Genomic DNA, 22,658 nt, shown 5'->3' on the forward strand with positions numbered 1-22,658 from the left:
AAAGCATAAAAACTGTCCCCACAGAAAGTCATAAGTTCGTTAAGGAGCCTGTGGGTACACCATATGTGCTACCATATGACTCTCTCTCTCTCTCTCTCTCTCTCTCTCTCTCTAAGGACATTTCTATAAGCATATTCAAGACAATCAGGTTTAATTTGAAATGCTGAAACAGAGCAAATCATGTTGAACTGTGATCCTCCTAGTTTGTGTTGTTTAAGTCTGTGGTGGTAATTTCCAACAAAAGTTGTGGGCAGACAAACTTGCATTCAGTTATGCATTCTATAAAATATGTTTTTTGGATGCCAGAGCAAAATAGGGATCCCAGTACAAAATTAGAATTTAATTTCTGTGGTCATAAATTATTGCACATATCTCCTATTTTTCAAGTTATCAATTATGTATATTATTTTACAGAATTTATTGTCAGTGCAGTGAAGCGTGTATTACAGGATGAAGACAGGACACTTGTGTGGTGTGGTGTCTTATATACATATCTGATGGAGATTTGTGAAAATTAACCAACATGAAGCTTTTCCATCCTCAACTTTGACATCTGTGACCAGTGCTTTAAGTGGCCCAAAAGAGGTGCCGGTACTCTATTATAGCCACAAAAAAATGTAAAAAAGGATTTTGAAAAAATACCATTAGAAAGAGCTACTGCATTACTGCATTCAAACTTCCAAACTGACTCAAATGATTCGCGAACCAGCTTCGAACTCCCGAACTGACTCAAATGAATCACGCTCCGAACTCCCGAACTGATTCAAATAATTCGCGATCCCCAAAATGACTCAAATGATTCGCGAACCCGCTTTGAACTCCCGAACTGACTCAAATGATTCGCGAACCCGCTACGAACTCACGAACTGATTCAAATGATTTGCGATCCCTAAACTGACTCAAATGATTCGTGAACCTGCTTTGAACTCCCGAACTGATTCAAATGATTCGCGTTCCCCAAACTTACTCAAATGATTCGCGAATCCGCTTTGAACTCCCGAACTGATTCAAATGATTCACGAACCCGCTTTGAACTCCCAAACTGACTCAAATGATTCACAAACCCGCTTTGAACTACCGAACTGATTCAAATGATTCGCGAACCCTATACGAACTCTCGAATTTGTTCAAATGATCCGCGAAGCCACTCCGAACCTATGCTCCGAACTCCCGAATTGATTCAAATGATTTGCGATCCCCAAACTGACTCAAATGATTCGCGATACTGCTCCGAACTCCCAAACTGGTTCAAATGATTCACGCTCCATAGTCCCCCTTACGAAAAATAACCATGGTTTTATTATAGTAAAACTGTAGTAACCCATGGTTTTTTGGCGTATTGACTGCCATTTGTAAAACCACAGATTTACTACAAATACCATGGTTAAACTATGGTTAATATAGCAAAACCATGGTTTTTTGGTTTTATTTGTAGTAAAACCATGGTTAATTTTCATGGTTTAATTTTTTAATTTTTTCGTAAGGGCCGAACTAGGAAGATTTAGGAAGCGTGCATTGTGAAGAGAGCAAAGGCAAAGGATTAAAACCTCTATTAAAACAGATGTCCAAATGAACGTACCGTTACGTTAAAAGCCCGTTCTGTGGGCACGGAGAGGTGGCGGTACGCTCAAGAGCTATATTTGGAAGTGGCGGTACTGAGTACCAGTGCGTACCGGCTCACTTAAAGCACTGTCTGTGACGTTGTGTTCACACTGGATGTTACCAAAGGAACTGCTGTATTTTTAAAGCAATTGATTGTAAACTATTGAAAAGTGTTTATTTTCCAGATATATATATATATTTTTTACCTACTATTGGCAAAAAGATACAAAAGATAAAAAGATAGTTTCTATTTTTAAGGTAATTCTTTTTTTTCCATTGGATTTTTAAAATATCACAAATTTATGTCTCACTTTGCAAAATTACAGTGACCCCTGAGGTATTCAGCCAATCACAAAGCACATAGCTGGCTAATCAGCGTACACCTCGCTTTTCAGAATAATGTGCTTTGTTAAAATCAAACGCTTATCAGAAAGGTGGGGATGTAAAGAAGCAACAATAATGTATAATATGTGGAAAATAATGTTTTTTTTTTTCACAATACATTACACCAAATACACAACATAATGTTATTTTTAGCAACGTCATATGACCCCTTTAATATGAAGCTTGTAAGTCTCATCAAACTGAAGGTTTAGTCAGTGGTTCACAGCCTCTCTAAAGCAACCGATTAAATGATTCCGGCTGTTTAGTTGTGTTAGCTTATTTTACATCTGGTGTTGTCTTTAGTTTTAAGCCCTTGGAAGTGTGCTGAGGCCACCTAGTGGTCCATGGGCCCCTGAATGAGAACAACGAGTTTAATGATTTCTCCAATGATACAGACAAAGTGTTTGCAATCTCTCCCTTGTCAGTAAATCTCTAACCCAGTAACCAGGGTCAATACTAGATAATGACTTGTACTACTGGCATGTGATGACATCTACTGGTCACTGATGGAATTCCTCTATCCATGGTGCTGAATTAGAAAACCAAATTATAGGCAGTTATTATTATTATTATTTAAATGCATTGGTAACAAAATAAAAAATATTATAATATTACATAATTCCATGGTTACACCATGTTTTTGAACAATGCAAAAGTATTTTTCAAATAGTATTTGTAGATGTGTCATGGTACGTAAACACTATAATCAATCAGTGGCATAGTACGTTTCTGAATTTTATGTTACTACCATCTAATATCATTTCTGTACCCTTAGAACCACTACAATATTTTTTTGTAGACGGAAATTATGCTAATAATGTTCAGTATGGCATATTTTTTATGTCATTTAAGTATTGTAACATACATTAGGATAAGTGTAGACAATATTTCTGTTTGTAATCATGTCTAATTGAGTCTTGGTATTCCATCCTTCGATCAGATTGTGTGTTTCCCATGGGGCTGCCTGAGGAATTAGCATTTTCTGCAACCTATCGAATAAGTGGAAGTGCACTGAATAAGAGTTGGAATTTATGGCAAATGCAAGATCTGAATGGAAATGAACAGCTTGCAGTCAGACTCAACGGGGAGGCCCTGTCTGTGGAGTTCTCCTACAGAACCCAAGAGAACAAACGGAAGACAGCTTTATTCCCTTTCCAAACACTCCTCTTCAATTCTCAGTGGCACAAGATTTTATTGCTTGTCAAAAAAGGCTGTGTGAGTCTGATAACAGACTGTACAGCAACAGATTCACAGCAGCTGGCACCCAGAGGAAGTAAACCTAGATGGATTCAAACATAGGCTATTGGAAAACTGAAGTACAATTCAACAATAGCTGTGCCGGTAAAATTTTGTTTCTTACACATATTTCTTATTCCATATTTTTCTATCTTAATCCATAAGGTCATTACTGTTTTAGTACCCTGATATTTAAATGCCCCTCAAAGCAATTAAAAACTAACAAAAGTACTTACATACACTATGTCCAAAACATCATGTTATATGTACACTTTCTTTTCTTTTCTTTTTTCTTGTCGTCACAATGTTTTTGTGTCATTATGAGATGTGAGTATGGAGGCAGTTTAAAGGATCAGCAGCAGACTGTCTATTTAAATAGATTTGGATTTTACAAAATACATTTCAGCGGATATGTGGGAATTCTAGCAGTGAGGTTCTAGTCCAACAACTGACCTGCATAAAAAACTCACAACAATACTTGCAGGAATAACATTTGCAAAGTTGATTTAGACACAAACCAAACATCTGCACTCATCTGTCTTTTAGTCTAATCAGAAGCTGAATGCGATAAAATCAAGGATCATTAAGGGCAATTTTTGTGTAAATATAGATTTTGATCTAAATGTTTGGAGAATTAGTTATGTAGCTTTTTAATTTTTAATTTGTGTAAAAACATAATAGGTTATTATTTACAGATTTGTATTAAAGCATAATATGTCCATATATATTCTACCATTCAAAAGTTTAAGGCTGGTAAGATTTTTTTCCACCAAGGCTGCATTTATTTAAACTAAAATACAATAAAAACATTATTATTTTGAAATGTTAGAATAATTATATTTTAATATATTTTAATAAGTAATTTGATGTGATGATAAAGCTGAATTTTCAGCAGCCATTACTTCAGTTTTCAGTGGCATTCAGAAATAATTTTAATTTACATGTCTTATTATTATTAACAGTGAAAACAGCTGTGCTTCTTAATATTTTTTGTTTAATCTGTGATAAATTTTTTTCAGGATTCTTGGCTCAACAGAAACTTCAAGAGAACAGCATTTATTTGTGAAATAGAAATCTTAAATAGGTTTTTTACTCTCAACTCTTATTAATTTAATACATTCTTGCTGAATGAAAGTATTCATTTCATTCTAAATATAATAAAATAAAACCCTAAACTTTGAACGGTAGTGTAAAGTCTTAGTGTGTAAATTTATACGATCAGACATGAGGTTTGTGTCTTCCTCTAAGTAATTATGTCAGTAACTTTTGAATAATTTTTTAAATTAAGTGACACCAAATGATATATGCACATATTATGAGCTCAGTCTATCACTACCATCAACAAGAAAACTAATTTAAATTCATTGTTCTGCAAAAATAATATACTACAAAAAGTGCAACATAAAAAAGCTCATTCTTAAACAAGAAAAAACTAATCAATCTCTTTTTGAACATTTTTGAATATAATGATAAACAATTCAATACACCCCACAGGCACACATTATCATGATGCTTTTTGATGGTTGTTGGTCTGTTGTTTCAGTTTGAGCTGCAGTCAATGCTGATCCACTGTGACTTAAACATCCCACAGAGAGACACATGCGGTGACCTTCCTGCAAAGAGGGAGGTGAGACATGTCTAACATCACAATTTTAATCTAAGAAACTAAAAGTCCAAACTTCAAAAACTGCATCTAATGGTACAGCTCTACTATTTCCAGCATTCTCACTTTGTCTCCAAAAGACCAATTACACTCTTAAAAATAAAGGTGCTTCAAAAGGTTCTTCATAGCGATGCAGTAGAAGAACCATCTCTGGTTTCACAAAGAACCATTTGTTTCTTACCTTTTAATAATCTGAAGAAACTTCTTTCGCCACAAAGAACCTTTTGTGAAACAGAAAGGTTCTTCAGATGTTAAAGATTCTTTAAGGAGCCATTTAGACAAAAAGGCATCTATGGCATCATAACGAACTTTTAATTTTAAGAGTGTAGTGTTTGTTTACAGAGGTCAAATGTCACAGTCTAGTAATATTTCCCGCCATCTGTTCGAAAGTCTACCGGACTCCACCTCTAACTGTTCTACTGTCCTCCAATCACAGACCCAGAACAAACCACCTCATGCGTATGTTTGAGGGCTCTGTGGTTAAGGTCTCCCTTGTGTTCAGGGGATTTAGTTGGGTTTCTTGGTAGGGGGGTCCGTCAATCCAACTGATCCCAGAAAGGAGGGGCTTTAGTGTCTTTGGGAAGGCATGGCTCGCGCTGCTGGTGTGCGCGGGCCCTTTTTACTGATTTTGCTGGAGATATCTGTCATCTGCACCGCACAGGAAAATGCAACCTCTTCTTTGTTCTTTTCCTTTTAGATATCTGAGGCAGAGTTTCAGGTGAGCGCTTACATTTTCAGCATATGTAAAGAAAAATAAACTTTGCATTCTTAAACATAATCAAAATTCTGTGAGATATTATAGGCTGCACTGCAATTTTGAATCCATCTGTATGGTCCATATCTTGTATGTGCACACCTGTAGCATTCAAGTGCTTTTTTTGCATGAATGATTTGTTGTATATTTTTACCCGAGGGATCATTTTAGTTTTCATATTACACAAGCTTTGTATTAATGCATCTATAAACATATACATATGAACTTACTATAGGAGAGCATTGTGTAGTTTCTATTTTTGAACAGAGGGCTGAAGCCGGCCCTCCTGGTCCTCCGAGGGTGGGCCTGGAATAGACGGCATTGATGTGAGTTGATTTTTTAAAATCTGAACATAAATTAAAATATAAAACAATTCAATGACCAAACCATTATGCATTACAGAAGAGTTAAAAGTATGTTTTTCTTGCAGGGGGAGAGACGTTCGGCTGTAATTATCAGTGTGTCATACATTAAGATTATAACTTGCTATATAGGAATTTGTTGCATATTACATATTGTTATTTCTACTGAAGAGCCCTGATGGGGACCCTGGAAAACCTGGTTCTGCTGGCCTTGCTGGATCACCTGGAGCTGATGTAAGGAAACGCATTAAAAACATCTTCTGGATTCTCTTTTATATGGGAAAGCAAACCTCAGTTTCACAGAGTTCAGTCAGTGGTGGTCGGCACTCTTAGATGGGTCAAAAATGTCAGGAATTTCTCATTCCAGACTGGAGCAAAGAACACAGGAAAAGGGTTTTTGTTTAAGCACAGATACCCGAAGCCTAGACTTAAAGCTGCAGTAGGTAACTTTTGTAAATATATATTTTTTTACATATTTGTTAAACCTGTCATTATGTCCTGACAGTAGAATATGAGACAGATAATCTGTGAAAAAATCAAGCTCCTCTGGCTCCTCCCAGTGTCCTATTGCCATTTGCAGAAACTCCATCGCTCCTGGTAAAAAATAACCAATCAGAGCTGCGGTCCGTAACTTTGTTTGTGTTCAAAATGTAGAAAAATGTATATAATAAGCGAGGACACCATGAATCCATTTTCCAAATCATGTTTTTAGCTTGTCCTGAATCACTAGGGTGCACCTATAATAAGTGTTTATATTCGGACTATTTTAGATTGCTTCGGGGGTACCGCGGCGGAGTAACCCAGTACCTTTGTGATTCTTCATAGACATAAACAGAGAGAAGTAGTTCCGGCTACGATCAGGGGCGGAGCGGGGGGGTGGCTAATGGGGCTTAAGCCCCGAATGTTTTGTCAAAAGCCCCGAATCTTTTAGCTTTTTTAAAATAACTTCAACTTTGTTTCATTTCCTCTCAGTCTCTCAGACTGGAGCGGAAAAAAAAAGAAACAAAAGCTCTATTACTGTGCGTTGTGGCGGACGGTAAAGCATCACGCATCACTTCGCTTGTTTGCCAACTGCCGATAAAAACTAACGAAGAAGAATATAAATCATCTTCTTCGTCGTTGTCATTAGGGGCTGGTGGGCTTTTTATTTCACCGCCGTCGTAGCGAGCTCACTGACTAACCGCCTGAAATTAGCATTATGGACATAACAATTTTTTTTAAAAGGAACTCGTAACAGCAAACCTCACCGGCCAGAGAGAGATTCAAAAGCAATATATCCCAATGTATCAAATGCTAAGTTATTTCAGGGCATGTTTTACAACTGTTCTCGGCACATTAGTGGGATAAGAAGATAGATTAATTGAGAAATATAGCTGGAGAACAATTAAATACAAAATAGTTTGTAGGCTCTACTGGGTGAATATTTTTTTTGTTGCAGAAATATCCAAGAAGCAACCATCATTTTCCCAGATAGTGTATAGATTTTTAGGCATTCTGTTATCTCAAACAGCCTGAAAAATAGTGCATTTAGCTGACATAAACGTGGGAAAAAAAATCTCCCCTGCGGAGTACACCCCTGCAGCCCCCTAGGTTTGGGCTAAGCCCCGAATGTTTGCATCTTTTGGCTCCGCCCCTGGCTACGATGTTCTTCCACAAGACGCAAGCAGTTCTGTTTATTAACTGCTAGAGCGTCAAAAGTTACCTACCGCAGCTTTAATTAAAGAGGATTCCCTGTGAAATGACAGATTATTTTGTTTTGGCATCAAATTCTGTGGCTAATTGTTGAGTAGTCATTGATTGGTTAAATGTTTGAAACTTCAGCTTAGTTTCATGCAACAAACCCTGCCTTTAAACATCCTTTTCAGTTACAGTCCTCCATCGTTTGTTATTGTAAGAGGTAATAATGTAACATTTCCCCTCCATGTTCTTTAGGGATTGACTGGCCCCATAGGAGAATTCGGCCTCGATGGCCCCCCAGGACAAAAGGTGAGCGACTAATGAGCTTCTCAGTTTTCTGCTTCAGTAGGGACCAGAGCTCAAATCAGTGTACTGACTGGCCTTACAGAGGGAATTATAAGTATTTTCACATGACCACTAGTTCCTAATCTTGTCTGTGTGCTCACTGATCTGTGCAGCCAAGTCAGAATCATCAGATCCTGTTAAACTCACCGGTGTTCAAACACAGCACTTCACGTGGTCTGTTATTCTATGGCTTTATGTGATTTTCCTTACAGTAATTGTGCAGCAGTGTGATTTTCAGAACAGTATACACATATGTATTTACACACAAACACTTCTGCACACACACACACATAAATATATTAAGCTCTGTCCTAAATTATGCACTATACAGCTATTCTATGCACTTTGTACTTAACTGTCTAGTATATTAATTTTTATAAGGTTATTTTGTCATCCAACATCAGAGTTTGATAGCCTACCCCTTCCAGGAGATGGTCCTCACCAGTGCTTTAAGTGGCCCAAAAGAGGTGCCGGTACTCTATTATAGCCACAAAAAAATGTAAAAAAGGATTTTGAAAAAATACCCTTAGAAAGAGCTACTGCATTACTGCATTCAAACTTCCAAACTGACTCAAATGATTCGCGAACCAGCTTCGAACTCCCGAACTGACTCAAATGAATCACGCTCCGAACTCCCGAACTGATTCAAATAATTCGCGATCCCCAAAATGACTCAAATGATTCGCGAACCCGCTTTGAACTCCCAAACTGACTCAAATGATTCGCGAACCCGCTACGAACTCACGAACTGATTCAAATGATTTGCGATCCCCAAACTGACTCAAATGATTCGTGAACCTGCTTTGAACTCCCGAACTGATTCAAATGATTCGCGTTCCCCAAACTTACTCAAATGATTCGCGAATCCGCTTTGAACTCCCGAACTGATTCAAATGATTCACGAACCCCCTTTGAACTCCCAAACTGACTCAAATGATTCACAAATCCGCTACGAACTACCGAACTGATTCAAATGATTCGCGAACCCTTTACGAACTCTCGAATTTGTTCAAATGATCCGCGAAGCCACTCCGAACTCCCGAATTGATTCAAATGATTTGCGATCCCCAAACTGACTCAAATGATTCGCGATCCTGCTCCGAACTCCCAAACTGGTTCAAATGATTCATGCTCCATACTCCGAACTAGGAAGATTTAGGAAGCGTGCACTGTGAAGAGAGCGCCCTGAAAAGCGGCAGCGAAGGCAAAGGATTAAAACCTCTATTAAAACAGATGTCCAAATGAACGTACCGTTACGTTAAAAGCCCGTTCTGTGCGCACGGAGAGGTGGCGGTACGCTCAAAAGCTATATTTGGAAGTGGCGGTACTGAGTACCAGTGCGTACCGGCCCACTTAAAGCACTGGTCCTCACTGAATAACACAAGATCCAGATCCATCTCCCCCCACCTTATTTATACCTAAACCTTCCCCTTCTCCACCTTCTGATCCCTAAACCCACCCATATCCACTCTTAAACCTACCAATCTCCACCCCCTAGATGTGGAACCAACCACGCCCCCCGGATCTTGTGTTCTGCAGTGAGGTGCTACTGCCCTCCAGTATGTCATTTGTGTGCATGAAGTGGCCAACATTTCACAATTTGTTTTTTTCAGTTAATTCAACCGTGCATTATTTGGACATTAAGTGCATTAAGTGATAAATGTACAGTGACCAGAGGCATCTTGGGTTTGTCTACGTGTGTGTGTGTTAATGTGTGTTTGAGGTCAGCATGTGTCATGAGGTTCTGCAGAGTGAATCTGAATCTGAATTAAAATAGGTCTGTTGTAATGAGAAATATTGTGTTTGAGACCTTTTTTTCTCCAGCTGTGACATTTTTGAGATCATTAAAGAGCTTCATTTATAATTAAGCACTGACGCTCGGGCTGAATTAAAGTACAGGATGTATTTAAATGCTGTCTATTAAAGTTCTGCATTAGAATTACAGTCCACCGGTGCATGAAGAATAATGAGGGATTTGAGTGTGGTAATAATAAGTTAGTGTGGTGACATTTAATTTACACGGGGATGCTTGCTATACTGTCCTCAAGACGCTTGGCACAGAATCAGCACATCATTTACCTAAATCTTAATTTTGCTGTAAATTTTTCAGCATTACGCTAAAAGCAAGATGTGTTTTGATCAGTTTAGGATGCCATCCCATTTTAAAAATCTATCTATCTATCTATCTATCTGAATTAAATCAGTGACTATATCTAGATCTAGTCTTAAAGCCTTGTTTTACTGATGTGCTCTCAGGGTCCACAGGGAATTCGAGGTGCCACTGGTATGATTGGTACCAAAGGAAAAACTGTAAGATTGTTGACTGAAATGTGATGTTGTTTGGTTTATTTCATAATGTTGTAAAAACATGTAGTTTCAGGGGGAGGGACATTCTCATTCTAGACAGCATTTGATTGGACAAATATTTCTATACACCCCTGAATACAAATTGAGAATTCAATATTTTTTTCCATTTTCATGGAAGAGGAAGACTATATTGTAAATGCATTTATATAAACTAAAAGGCATACAACTACTGTTTAAAGAATCAGAATGTTACTAATTAATAATAAAATAAAGTGTATTATGAAAGAAAAAAAAATCTGAAAACAATATGTTATTTTTTTTACAGGGGACTCGAGGTGTTGACGGAGACCCAGGCTCTCAGGGTGTTGCAGGGGCGATAGTAAGTTCTTTTACTTCATCTATCTTCTTCAAACGAAAACCAATCTAATCTAAAGCTGTAAATAATCCTGAAACTGGAAAGCCACTCTATCACAGTTGAAGGCTTTGGAGACAGTCTGTTTCAGAAGTGGGCATGACTAGAAGTTGATGTCCTGAGCCTTGGGTGTATATCAACAAATCAATATTAGCAGATATCTGAGATGAGTTTTTTTTTTTTTTTATCTGAGGGGGATCGAGGCCAAAGAGGAGGAATGGGAGAAACTGGCCATAAAGGTGAACAGGTACACTACAACAACCATCATTATGACAAAAACATTACACACAGTATACGTTTTTTTGATTATTAAATTAGCCTGTGAGAAGTTGCCCATTATAACCTGGATCCTGGGGGAAGTTGGGTCCTAGTGGTAAGAGAGTTTGACTCCTAACCCAAAGGTTGTGGGTTCGAGTCTTGGGCCGGCAATACCATGAATGAGGTGCACTTGAGTAAGGCACTGAACCCCCAACTGCTCCCCGGGCGCCGGAGCATAAATGGCTGCCCACTGCTCCGGGTGTGTGTTCACAGTTTGCGTGTGTTCACTGCTGTGTGTGTGCACTTTAGATGTGTTAAATGCAGAGCATGAATTCTGAGTATTGGTCACCATACTTGGCTGTATGCCATGTCACTTTTTTCACTTTTAAATGGGATTTAGCCGTATAGGACAGGATTAGTCCTGGAACAACATTCAAACAACTAAACAATGTTGTTCCAGGAACATAATTTCATGCTAAGGGTGATAAAGTACATCTGATTCTGATTGTAATGAATTTATCTCTTTCTGCAGGGACCTCAAGGGCTGAGAGGCAATACTGGTCTTCCAGGGCCGAAGAGGGAGGCAGTGTATGTGGTTTACCATTAACTTTCACTTCCTTTAATGAAAATGCTTCTGGTACCCTGGTGGTGCAGTGATGATGGTAATAACATGAAAAACATTGCAGTATGGTAATTTGTGGTACTTTTTTGTTAGGGCAGATAAAATAATTTGCTTAAAGGCGTTTGTAAGCATCCAAACAGCACCAATCTGTGTCTTTTTCCAGGGGTTGCCAGGTGTGGATGGACGTGAGGGAATCCCTGGCATGCCAGGTGCCAAGTTACAGCAGATTCTGGCTTTCGTTATTCAACCATGGCCATGTAAAAAGTGTGACAGTGGTAAATGAGTTTTATTTTTTTTACCTTTTACAGGGTGCCGCCGGAAAACCTGGAAGCCCCGGGGAAGCTGGCCTTCAATTACTCCCTGTAAGTCTTAATGATAAAACAAAAAATCCATTCAATATAGGAACTGCCATATCGACTGTAAAGAAGGTCAAAAATCTTTTTCAGAGAATAAGAAAGTTCAAATACCTGAAGCTAATATTGAACGGTTTGGGGAAGGTTTTTTTTTGTTGTTGATCAAATAAATGCAGCCTTGGTTAGCATGCTGTCAGTGACTTCTTTCGAAAGCATAAGAACATTAACAAACACATTTAAACGCGTTTGTATCCTAACTCTCAGCTTCTTTCTACAAGATCTAGCACCACGAGTCACTTTCATTTGATCCTCATCAGACATGCATTGCTGAATTCGAACCTTTTGTTACAATATTATGTTCAACCTGTCTACTTTAAATTTGTTAAGCCGATAGCTCACAATAGCAGAGCATAAAAATGTCAATAATTTATTTCAATTTCAAATTTGTGCATGTTGTGTCTTCTCTATTCCATGGCAGGGGCAAGATTATAAAATACCTCTGACTTTATCGAGCATGATGTCAGCCCCTCATGACTAATTCACATCGTCATTCATTTTGAGAGGGTTTAGATCCACCCCTTGGATTTGACTTTGATCTTATAGAACAAAGAGAAGGCATTTTACTTCCTTCAGGAGACGTAGCTTTAAAGCAACTGCATTTTGATATTTAGTGACTTTCTCTTCCATATCTGCAGGGTTAACCGGGAAGCCCGGGTCCAAAAGGTGAAGCTGGAGAGAAGGTGAGAGATGTTGCTGAATTTATCTGTCTTCGGTGCAAAGTCATCACATTTTTTTCTCACCCTGATCTGACAAAAGCTTTTATCAGGACAGTGAAGCAAACATCATTTTCCATATGTTTCAGATCCACTGACTTATAAAGCTGAAAGGCCTATTGCTATTCATAGACTAAGTAACTATCTAACCATGTCGGTTGGTTTTAGCATTTTGCCAACATTGACATTCTGGCTGATACATATTCCCATTATTTTAATGTTATGGCTGATAAATAAAAATGGCCAATATTCAAATCTATACTATTTTGACTAAATAAATTCAATCAATCAAATCAATCAGTTGCTAGTGAATTTAGGCATCACATTATTATAATGTACGGTCTAAAAATTTGAAGCAAAAAAAGACTACATTTTACAGTGTTATTGTATAATTAAAACCCCCCTTTTTTTTATAAAAAAATTACTGTTACTAAGAATATAGATTTTAAGGCAAATTCTAAATGTGTGTGTGTGTGTGTGTGTGCGTATATATATATATATATATATATATATATATATATATATATATATATATATATATATATATATATATATATATATATATATATATCAATTATTATTAATTTTTCTCATCGGTAATAATGGACAATCAGGCCTCATTGGTACTATGGGATCTGCAGGTAAATCGTTAGGTAAGCCACCCAATCGCTAATTACAGGTCTGTAATTATTGTGCAGGAACAGATAGTAAATGTCTCTGTTCAGGGTGAGCGTGGAGAACAAGGAGAAGTCGGGCCCATTGGCCCATTGTAAGTACACAAAGCAGTATACGTCTAATAGACAGGCTGGATTTGGTAAATAAATATTCCTTTACTTACCAAGGAATATTTCCTTGGCAAATTATAATGGTTTCCTTGTGCTTAGGGAGAACAGGGAGAGCAAGGGCCACCTGGGCCAGAGGAAGTGCATAATCTGAATAATGATATAGCTGTGATATCAAAGCAAGCATCTGCCATACTTTCATCATGCAAATTAATGAACAAAGTAAAAACCTTTGCCTGTAGAGAAAAAAAGACATATAAATAGACAGAAAAAATTATAACAAATGTTGGCTAGCTATACGATAGTGTAGTTCAGATTATTTGCTCCTGGAAGAGTATAATGAGAAATGTTTGCTTTCAAATTGAAATTGAAGATTTTATGTGCAGAAATATCCAAGAAGCAGCAAACTTCAGGTTTAATTTTAATTCATTTGTTCTCCATTTGGTCTACACTGCAAAAATAACTGATCTTAATTAGAGTTGTCTGTCCTTTGTCCAGAACAAATATAATAACATCCTTAAAACAAATTCATTTTGACTGCAATTCGCTGAAATACAAGTGAAATAGTACTATTTATTTTTTTAATTAAAGACTTTCATATATTTATTTCTTTATTTACATCATGTATTCATTTATCTATTTTAAAGGGGGAAAAATCTTTACTTAGTTCTTAACTTAGTTTAGCTTGACAAGAAAATCTCTTTTTAAGGATGTTTAGATATTTAGTTACTGGAAAATGAGGCAAACATACTGAAGAGAAAGTGATTTTGTGCTGTGTTGGAGAAACTACAAAGAGGTCTCAGTTTTTCTTTCCTATAAGCTGGCAGCGAACCCAAAGTTCAAAACAAGTCATAGGCAGCACTACGTTTGAATAATTCTATTATCCCAGTGTTCGAAGAGAAAACAAGTCATTTTGACATCCACTGAGCTTGATCGCTTTTACTTATTTAGACCATCTGGTGCACAGTGAATTCAAAAACTTTTCACTGATAGTCTTTTAGGGTAATTTGTTACTTTATATTGTGGTAATTTGAGGGTCTAACAAGGCAGATATACATAGTTTTGAAATGCAGACACTGCTGGAAAGTGTGGAAGAGACTGGAGCCAGCGGTCTCTCTCTTGAATGGGATCTCACCTCACTGTTTTCATAGTAAAGAGTGAACTGTCTCACAGCAGTGTCTCTCAAACAGCCCTCTGTTCCCCTGCCATTCCCATGAGCACACACTTATCTAAACACACAAACACTCACCTTTAAACATGAATATATTATGGAAGTATTGTGAATAAATTGCAACATTATAATTTTATTTAAATTAAAAATATACGGGTTTCAGTAGGTTTTATGAAGGAAAATTCCAGACTTTTCAAGACCAAGTAAAAATAAAATAAAATAATTAAGGAATAAATTTAACTTATTAATTAATTTAACTTATAAAATTAATTTATTTATTGATTGTTTGATCAATTGACTGATAGTACAATACCATTTGCAATCACAAAACTCTGAAACGCAAAACTGTAGAATAAAGAAAAATAAATAAAAAAATAAATGCATCAATTAAATGCCTCAGTTTAAGAGTGAATTTCAGTTAAAATATATAGGGTTGGAATATATAAGTATGGAACTGTAGATTAAATCAGCATTGTAGAAAACACTGATGTACATTGACATACCAAATTTATCAGCATTTTCTCAGACTGCATTCTCTTTTTAAAAAGGCATGAGAGTGTTTTTGCAGGGGAACTAAAGGATTCTGCAGTCTTTTCTCTTTATTGACAAAGGTTTTGAACTTTTCCCATCTGTTTGGAAATCCCGCAGTGAGACAGGAAGGAATCTAAAAAGACATCTACTAGAATTTGACAGTAAATCCCAGACTCTGACTGTGTGTCATCTTACATTGATTGTCTTTTCAGGGTCCTAAAGGTGACTTGGGCTTTCTTGGACTTCCAGGACCACCAGGCCTGTCAGGAATAAAAGGAGATAGGGTGAAGATATCTCTGCCCAGCATATTCAGATATATATTTTTTTATGCCAAATATCTCAGAATTTCCTACTTTTGTTTTTGTTCCCTGGTGAATTGATAAAACCTGTGCACCCTCTGGAAATTGAAGTCAGGAATTTTGATTGGTGCTTTTATACTTAATTCTATATTTTATTAAAGTGTACATGGAGATCTGCTACATCAGCATCCCTGTAACTATAGCAAAAAGTCATCTGCAGCTATTTAAAAAATAGCTAACCTCTTTATATTCACTGTTCCTACTTAATTAGACATTGAGGGTTCCACTTTTCTAGCATTTAAAGCACTGCAATTATTATGTGCTTCCATTGGTGTTTTAAAGTTTAAAAAGCTTTGAAAGTACAATGGTCCATTTTAGATTCAATGTTTTCCTTAATGCATTTGAAAAAAGAACCTCAAACAGATGTGGGATTTATAGACAGAGCTAAATTCTGAGTGTTCAATATTGAGCAACTGTTGTTATAGTGAACTCTTCAAACACATGCTTACTGGTAAACATTCATGGGAATGAATTTCTGAATGGGATATTACACCGGGTGAAGCAGGAGAACCTGGACCAAAGGGAGAACAGGTAAGAGCATGATTCACATTCTCATCAGATACAGCACTGCAAAACTAAACTACCCCAGATACTTTTAAAATGAATGCAGAAAACGAATGTATACATGTATTTAAATAAGTTTATTCAAGTTTTTAATTGAACATTATTTATCAGGGTAACCAAATCAAAAATAACAAAAATATGACCTGTGATAAAGGGCTGTTACTATAGTCAAAGGGCGCCAAACCCTTTAAAACACATTAAAATGACTGTAACAGACAAAATCAAATGGTTTATTGCATGTAGAATTAAATACAGTATACATCTATATAATGATTTATTAAGAATAAAAATCACAAACCAATTCTCTCACCAAGTGATGTGGTTCCTGTAGGCAGTGAATGCAGCTCGTCCAATTACATTTTATCACCAAAACAATCCATTCTCAAAGTCTTACAGTAACAGAACTCCACAGATAACAGAACATAGACATCTATGAAATGATATCCCTCACAGTGATGCGTTTTATTGTAGGGAGCTCAAGGTGCCGAGACAAGGGAGATGTTGTGAGTAGCTCTCAAATACTGAGCTGAAAATCATATGAATACAGCATGCTAATGTACACTGAGTTTTGAGATATTGTAGTGCACTGTAAATCTCAAGTTGTTTCTGTACTTAGGGTGACCCTGGCCAACCTGGAGCAAAAGGAGAAGTGAGTTTTGGATCAGTATTCTTTTATGAATATTTTTGAGTACTGTCTATTCGGCACTTGGCTCTGATTTTAGATAATCCATGAAGAGTTTTCTTTGGCTTTATCTCAGCTCACACTAGTCCATAGATATGACAATTAAATGCTATATTGTGATGATTTACTGTATGAAGATGCTAGTGTTACATCTATTTGTATACTAATGTCTCTGGTTGGTTTTCAGGGAGGTAACCAGGGGGATCCGGGTAACAGAGGACCAGAGGGTGCCCGTGGCCAGCCTGGCATTGAGGGCCTCCTGGTAGTCCTGGACCACGTGGCATGCAGGGGAACAGAGGAGCTCCAGGACCTCGTGGCACCCTCGTGGGACCAGCGGTATGTTACCAACCTTTGAAAGAGAGACTGATTAACACTAACACTTCAGGAGCAAGGTTATTAAAAAAGACGGACACAAATTTCCCTTCACATGTAAATATGCATTATCAATGTTCTATCTGCTTTTTAAGACCATTTTCTTGGTAGTTTTCATTGTTTTGTTGCACATGATGTTGCTTTGCATGTACACAGTTCAAGGGTATTTATATATATATATATATATATATATATATATATATATATATATATATATATATATATATATATATTGTTATTTAGCAATAATGCCTTAAATTGATCCAAAGTGACAGTAAAGACATTTATAATACTATCAAAAATGTATTTCAAATAAATAAATGTTTATGTACATTTGTATTCATCAAAGAACTCTGAATATTTTAGCCAGATTGTAGTAAAACATTTGACTATTTTATACTGTATATTTGATATATTAGATATAAATGCAGCCTTGGTGAGCATAAGATAATATAAATAAATAGATAAATGAATAAATGAATAATAAATTCTTACAGACCCCAAACTTTTGAACGGTAGTGGTTTATATTGCTATATATTTATAGCTATTTATTGATATTCTGTCAACTTATTCAATGCATTTAAATGCTTTTAAAATTAGCAGATTTTTGTTAACTATCAGCATTAAACAACGTCATACATTTTTTCCCAATTATTCTGTATTATTCACGTGTCCACACTGTGACATCAAAACTAGAGAAAATATTATTTTGAACCTATTGAGCGCTCCTATGGACATTGAAAACCATTAAATAATGTAAAATTTAAAACTAATTTCCAGTCTTGTAGGTGTCTATAGTGACTATACATTTTTTCAGTTATGCTTGAATCAATATATACTTAATTGGCTAAAAAATGAATTTTTTTTCATCCTTATCCAATAATCATGAATACTAGGAAACTGAACAAGAACTAGAAACTGAAAATTCAATTGCCAAAATGTTCGGAAACCCCATAGTTGTCTGCGTTTTGTTGCACACACTCATTTTGTTTGGAAAAGAACATCAAGGAAAAAAAACTGAAACATTCTGCAGCTTTTAAGAACACTTGCATCCAATTCCAATGTTTTTGTTAGATATTTTCTGAGGTAAAGCAGATTAGTGGTTTGAAATGAGATGAAATGAACAGTCACATGATTGTGTGATTTTCTTCCAAATAACTCCTCCTGTGTTCACAGGGTAAAGAACCAAGTGATCAACACATCAGACAAGTGTGCATATGTGTTATGCAAGGTGAGTCTGGAAGCAAAGACTTTTAAGCATTTCAGAATTAAACGTAATTTCCCTTTTATGCATGCAGAGCCACTCTTTTGCCACCATTGCATCAGAACTTTCCAGGCAGGAGAACACAAGCACGGACCACTGACGGAAGGAGTGGGATGAAAGGAAGGAAAAATTGGTGTTTTGTTTCAAAGAATCTTTTTGATTCTACTCTGATGAGCAGAGAAAGTTAGCCATTCATTCTGCCTCTCTCTAAGCCCTATCGAGCGCATGTTGCCGATACCCTCATGACTTTTTCATTCACATTTCACTGAAAAATTCATGTTCGTTTTAGTTGATCTGCACTTTTGCCTCATAGTGATGAGTTTCCTCCTTCCGCCTCTGCTTTCCTCCACCAAACCTTCTCTGAAAAAGCTCAGTCAAGCATCGTGCTGCATACAATTTCAGGACGTTTTCCGACTGAAAGTTGAAATTCACTTGCTCAATGGCTCAGGGGTTGGATTCTTTACATCAGGAATAAATCGGTCTGCACTTTTATCCCATCACACAATGGAAAAGGAAGTTTTAAAAACAGCAGCAATGCTGTTCTGTAATGCTCAATTTCCCATTGCAAATTGAAAACGTACAAGAATACTATTAAGAGGATGAATGAGGACAAATGAAAGGAATTGGCTTTAACAGCATTCTGCAACCCTTTTTTGAATGATCTGCATATTCACATAAAAATATCAGAGCTATAAAAATATTAAATTAGTCTAGGGTCTTATTTTACATCCAAAACTTACAGAATGTGCATTTAAGAGTCAGAGATGTGGCTTCTTTAGAATTCCACCAGGCCTGACAGATCTACACATTTAGCATTTATCCAAAGTGGCATACAAGAAGATACACATTTTAGCTTGAATTGCAAGACGGAAGGTGTGTAACAAGGTGTGCACAACTTTAACCATCAATAAGGCATAGTCATGTGCTTTGTACTAGTGACAGAAAAACGGTTGTTTTCAGTGCATTGGAGTCTATTTTTGAAATGCATTTTAAATATCTTATTTTGAACAATTCATCTGTACATGATTTCTTATAATATCATAACAGGATATTCCAGTGAAACATCAGACTTCTCTCTGGTGATGCATCCAAGACTTCTCCAATCATTTAATCCACTTAAACTTCACCCCTCTAACCTCACATTCATCTGCCTCATTTTTGAGAGCAACACCCACATCTTGAAACCCAATTAGTAACTGATGCATAGAACCTCTCAAATGTGCATCATAATATGGCAGAAAAGGTCTGTTGCTATCTCCGTTTCATTGCAACTTTAAGTATAAGTGGACAATACAGTGAAGGAAACATGTGAGGACAGAGCAGGAAGATGTATCATCCTCAAGGAGGCACCCTAACACTAGTATAGAAACACAATAGACAAAACACAAAGCAGTCAGTGTGCAGTGTTAGATGCACTCATTAATTAATGAGTGCAACTGCAAAATCAGTGGATAAATAGCAGTGGACCATTTACACTCATTAGTGCCTTTGGTCTTTGCCATTTTAGAGCAGTTGGCCCAACCGGCTGCCAGTCTGAGGAGACCAGAGTCTGGCGCGGTCGGACTGCCAGGCAGACCCGGTCCCCCTGGTCCTTCTGGACCCCAAGGTTACAGTGTCTTTCCTGGGCATGCTGGTGCTAGAGGGCTCCCGGGACTCAAAGGGCCTCCGGGTCTTATTGGTCTCAAGGGGCCGAAAGGTGAGTTAATATAGGACTATGAGTTCAAACTGCTTAACAGGATCTTTTTTGGTCTTTGAACAACAACTAGAGCATGGTTTCCCAAATAGGAGTTTATGGGTTGATAAAAAGTGAATAATTAAATTGAATGTAAATTTTAAATGAATTTAAGATAAAACTAAATAAACAGGATTAAATATTTTTTTTTTAATTTGACATTTAACCATCATAAGTGTTATTTTAGTATCATTGAAAAACTAATATAGTTTTTATTAATATTTTGAATCAGTGTTTATTTTTAGACTTTCCATTATCATTTTAGTACCAGTTAAAGTTCTAGTAATTTTATTGTGATTTGTCATCGGTTCATTTAAATTTTTTACATGTAATTTTTTATTAAATTTGTTTTAGTTTGTCAGTTTAGTATATCAAGTTAAACTCAATTCTGAGAAATGTAGCTAGCTGCAAGTATTATTTAGAAAAACATGAAAAGGAGTTTTGTTTATTTATTTTTTTAGGTTTAGATTTTGTTTTTGTTTAAGTTACCTAATGCTACTGAGAACATGCAAAAAAATCTCGGTGTACTTCAAGTAAATATTTTACTTAACGGTCTGCTGACAAAAAATTTGGGAACCTCTGAACTAGAGTCATGTGTGTAAAGACACGGTCATGGCAGTATTTGAACTAGTGTGTGTTACAGGTGAGATGGGAGACAGGGGACCTGTCGGGACCTCCTGGACTACCAGGTGCGTTCTGACTCAATCTCATGTCCTACTTCCTCTTGTCAAAAAAAAAAAAAAAAAAAAAAAAATGCATAAATGGAAGGGGTTTAAAATAATATCATCTGCAAACCAATTCATTCTGAAATAACTCAATTAATTTCTAAAATGATACTGGAGATATATTTAGCTCCATCCTGTTAATAGACTTCTGAGAACAAAGTTAAATTGGTGTTAAATGAAGCTGTCAGATGTCTGATGAATTGGAGGTATATGAAGCCTTCTGTTGTCTTTCTATATCTGTCACTGACGCTTACTGTCAGTCGAATGAAGCTGTCTGTTTAAATGGGATTTCTTGCAGTTGTTACTTAGTGCTCTAATTGTAACAGACAGATCTGCTGGTGTCATACATTTTTTTTCAGGTTTATATTTTCAACCATTTAATTCTATGAAAGCTTGCTTCCACCACAGGATGAAACAAGTTTACAGGCCATATGTAATGTAAAAACAACATAAAAATTGGTTATTTGCCTTCCTTGACTCCATGGTTTTTGTCCTTGTGGAAATGCAAATGAGAATGACCTTAAGCTTTGGCATTTTGCAATAAAAAATTAGAGATGACTGACCTTCTTCTGTTTTGCAGGTGAACCTGGAAAACCAGAATATGGTCAAGATGGGCGTGATGGAGAATGGGGTCCACCTGGTGTCCCCGGGTCAACCAGGTGTTCCTGGACCTCCTGGGTCAGCCGGACCACCCGGTTACTGTGATCCTTCAGCCTGTAATCGGAGCGCAGGTGCTGCCCACCAGTCCCTCAAAGACTCTAGCATGAAGGGACCAAGTATCAACTAAAAACATCACTGTTCCGGACATTCAGAGAGACTCCGCTATACAGCTCTGCAGAAAGCACAAAACATTATTGGCTTCGCAGATAACACTTTGCCAACTTCCTACAGTATGTACAGAAAACTGCAAAATCTCTTGATCCAAACCAATAAGACACGTTTTTCATTTACCTTAAGTTATCTGTTGGTGCAAATCAACTTTTGCATCTAATGTTCTTCTGAAAGCCATTTCCTGTAGACTTTAGAAGCTGTTTTTTCTCAACTCGTACTAAATCTGCTCTAGGAAGTGCACAAACATCAATGTGGCCTTCAGACCGGAGGCCTTTTTAATTTCTGTGTGCCAAAGATAAACCTGCCAGAAATATTGATGGTGCTGGAAGTTCATAACTGAAACGGCTGCCAGAGACCCGCTGTCAGAAACCAAAAGGAGAGAGGATATATGTAGATATGCTGCAATATATTCTGTACATCTATGTAAATGATTTAAAAGTGGTTTTGTAAGAAATTCACTCCCCGCTAAAGAGTATTGGTGATTTATTATTCTAGGACTGTGGGCGGGAAGGCGTTGCATACACACGAGAGAAATGCAGATGTGTCGTTTCATGGTATTTTTATTTATTTTACATAGGTGTTGGATGACGATAAACTTTGTACAAACACATTTCGTTTGCTCTTTCACTGTATCAGGGGTGGCAAACTCAATTCCTGGAGGGCCGGAGCCCTGCAGAGTTTTGTTCCAATCCTGCTCCAACACACATACCATGTAGTTTTCAAATAAGCCTGAAGGACTTGATTAGTTGGATCAGGTGTGTTTAATTAGAGGCAAATCTGAACTCTGCAGGGCTCTGGCCCTCCAGGAATTGAGTTTGACACCCTTGGTGTAGATGCTAATTTAAATGCTGGCAAACTGAACTTTGCAATTATTCAGTAACAAAATCAAGCCAGGA

General features: G+C 36.9%; 1 protein-coding gene across 1 annotated transcript; it reads left to right on the top strand.

The window, feature by feature from the left end:
• The first annotated feature begins 10,267 nt into the window (after nt 1–10,267).
• On the top strand, nt 10,268–21,698 carry LOC113113207 (collagen alpha-1(IX) chain-like). The gene is made up of 12 exons (XM_026279377.1): nt 10,268–10,333; nt 10,656–10,709; nt 10,936–10,989; nt 11,533–11,588; nt 11,786–11,984; nt 15,445–15,516; nt 17,025–17,173; nt 17,366–17,372; nt 18,387–18,441; nt 19,982–20,170; nt 20,850–20,895; nt 21,512–21,698. Exons 1-12 carry the CDS (start codon nt 10,268–10,270, stop codon nt 21,513–21,515), a joined length of 951 nt encoding a protein of 316 aa, XP_026135162.1. The 3' UTR covers nt 21,516–21,698.
• The last annotated feature ends 960 nt before the right edge of the window (nt 21,699–22,658 follow it).

The sequence above is a fragment of the Carassius auratus genome, chromosome 13 (assembly GCF_003368295.1).
Source record: "Carassius auratus strain Wakin chromosome 13, ASM336829v1, whole genome shotgun sequence".
NCBI lineage: Eukaryota > Metazoa > Chordata > Actinopteri > Cypriniformes > Cyprinidae > Carassius > Carassius auratus.

What these genes read in the sequence shown, in the direction of transcription:
- LOC113113207 (XM_026279377.1), top strand. Translation starts at nt 10,268, where the DNA reads ATGTGCTCTCAGGGTCCACAGGGAATTCGAGGTGCCACTGGTATGATT. An exon ending in GGGCCGAAGAGGGAGGCAGT is followed by an intron (nt 11,589 to 11,785) that starts GTATGTGGTTTA and finishes GTCTTTTTCCAG; the next exon opens with GGGTTGCCAGGTGTGGATGG. An exon ending in CAGGAATAAAAGGAGATAGG is followed by an intron (nt 15,517 to 17,024) that starts GTGAAGATATCT and finishes GTTGGTTTTCAG; the next exon opens with GGAGGTAACCAGGGGGATCC.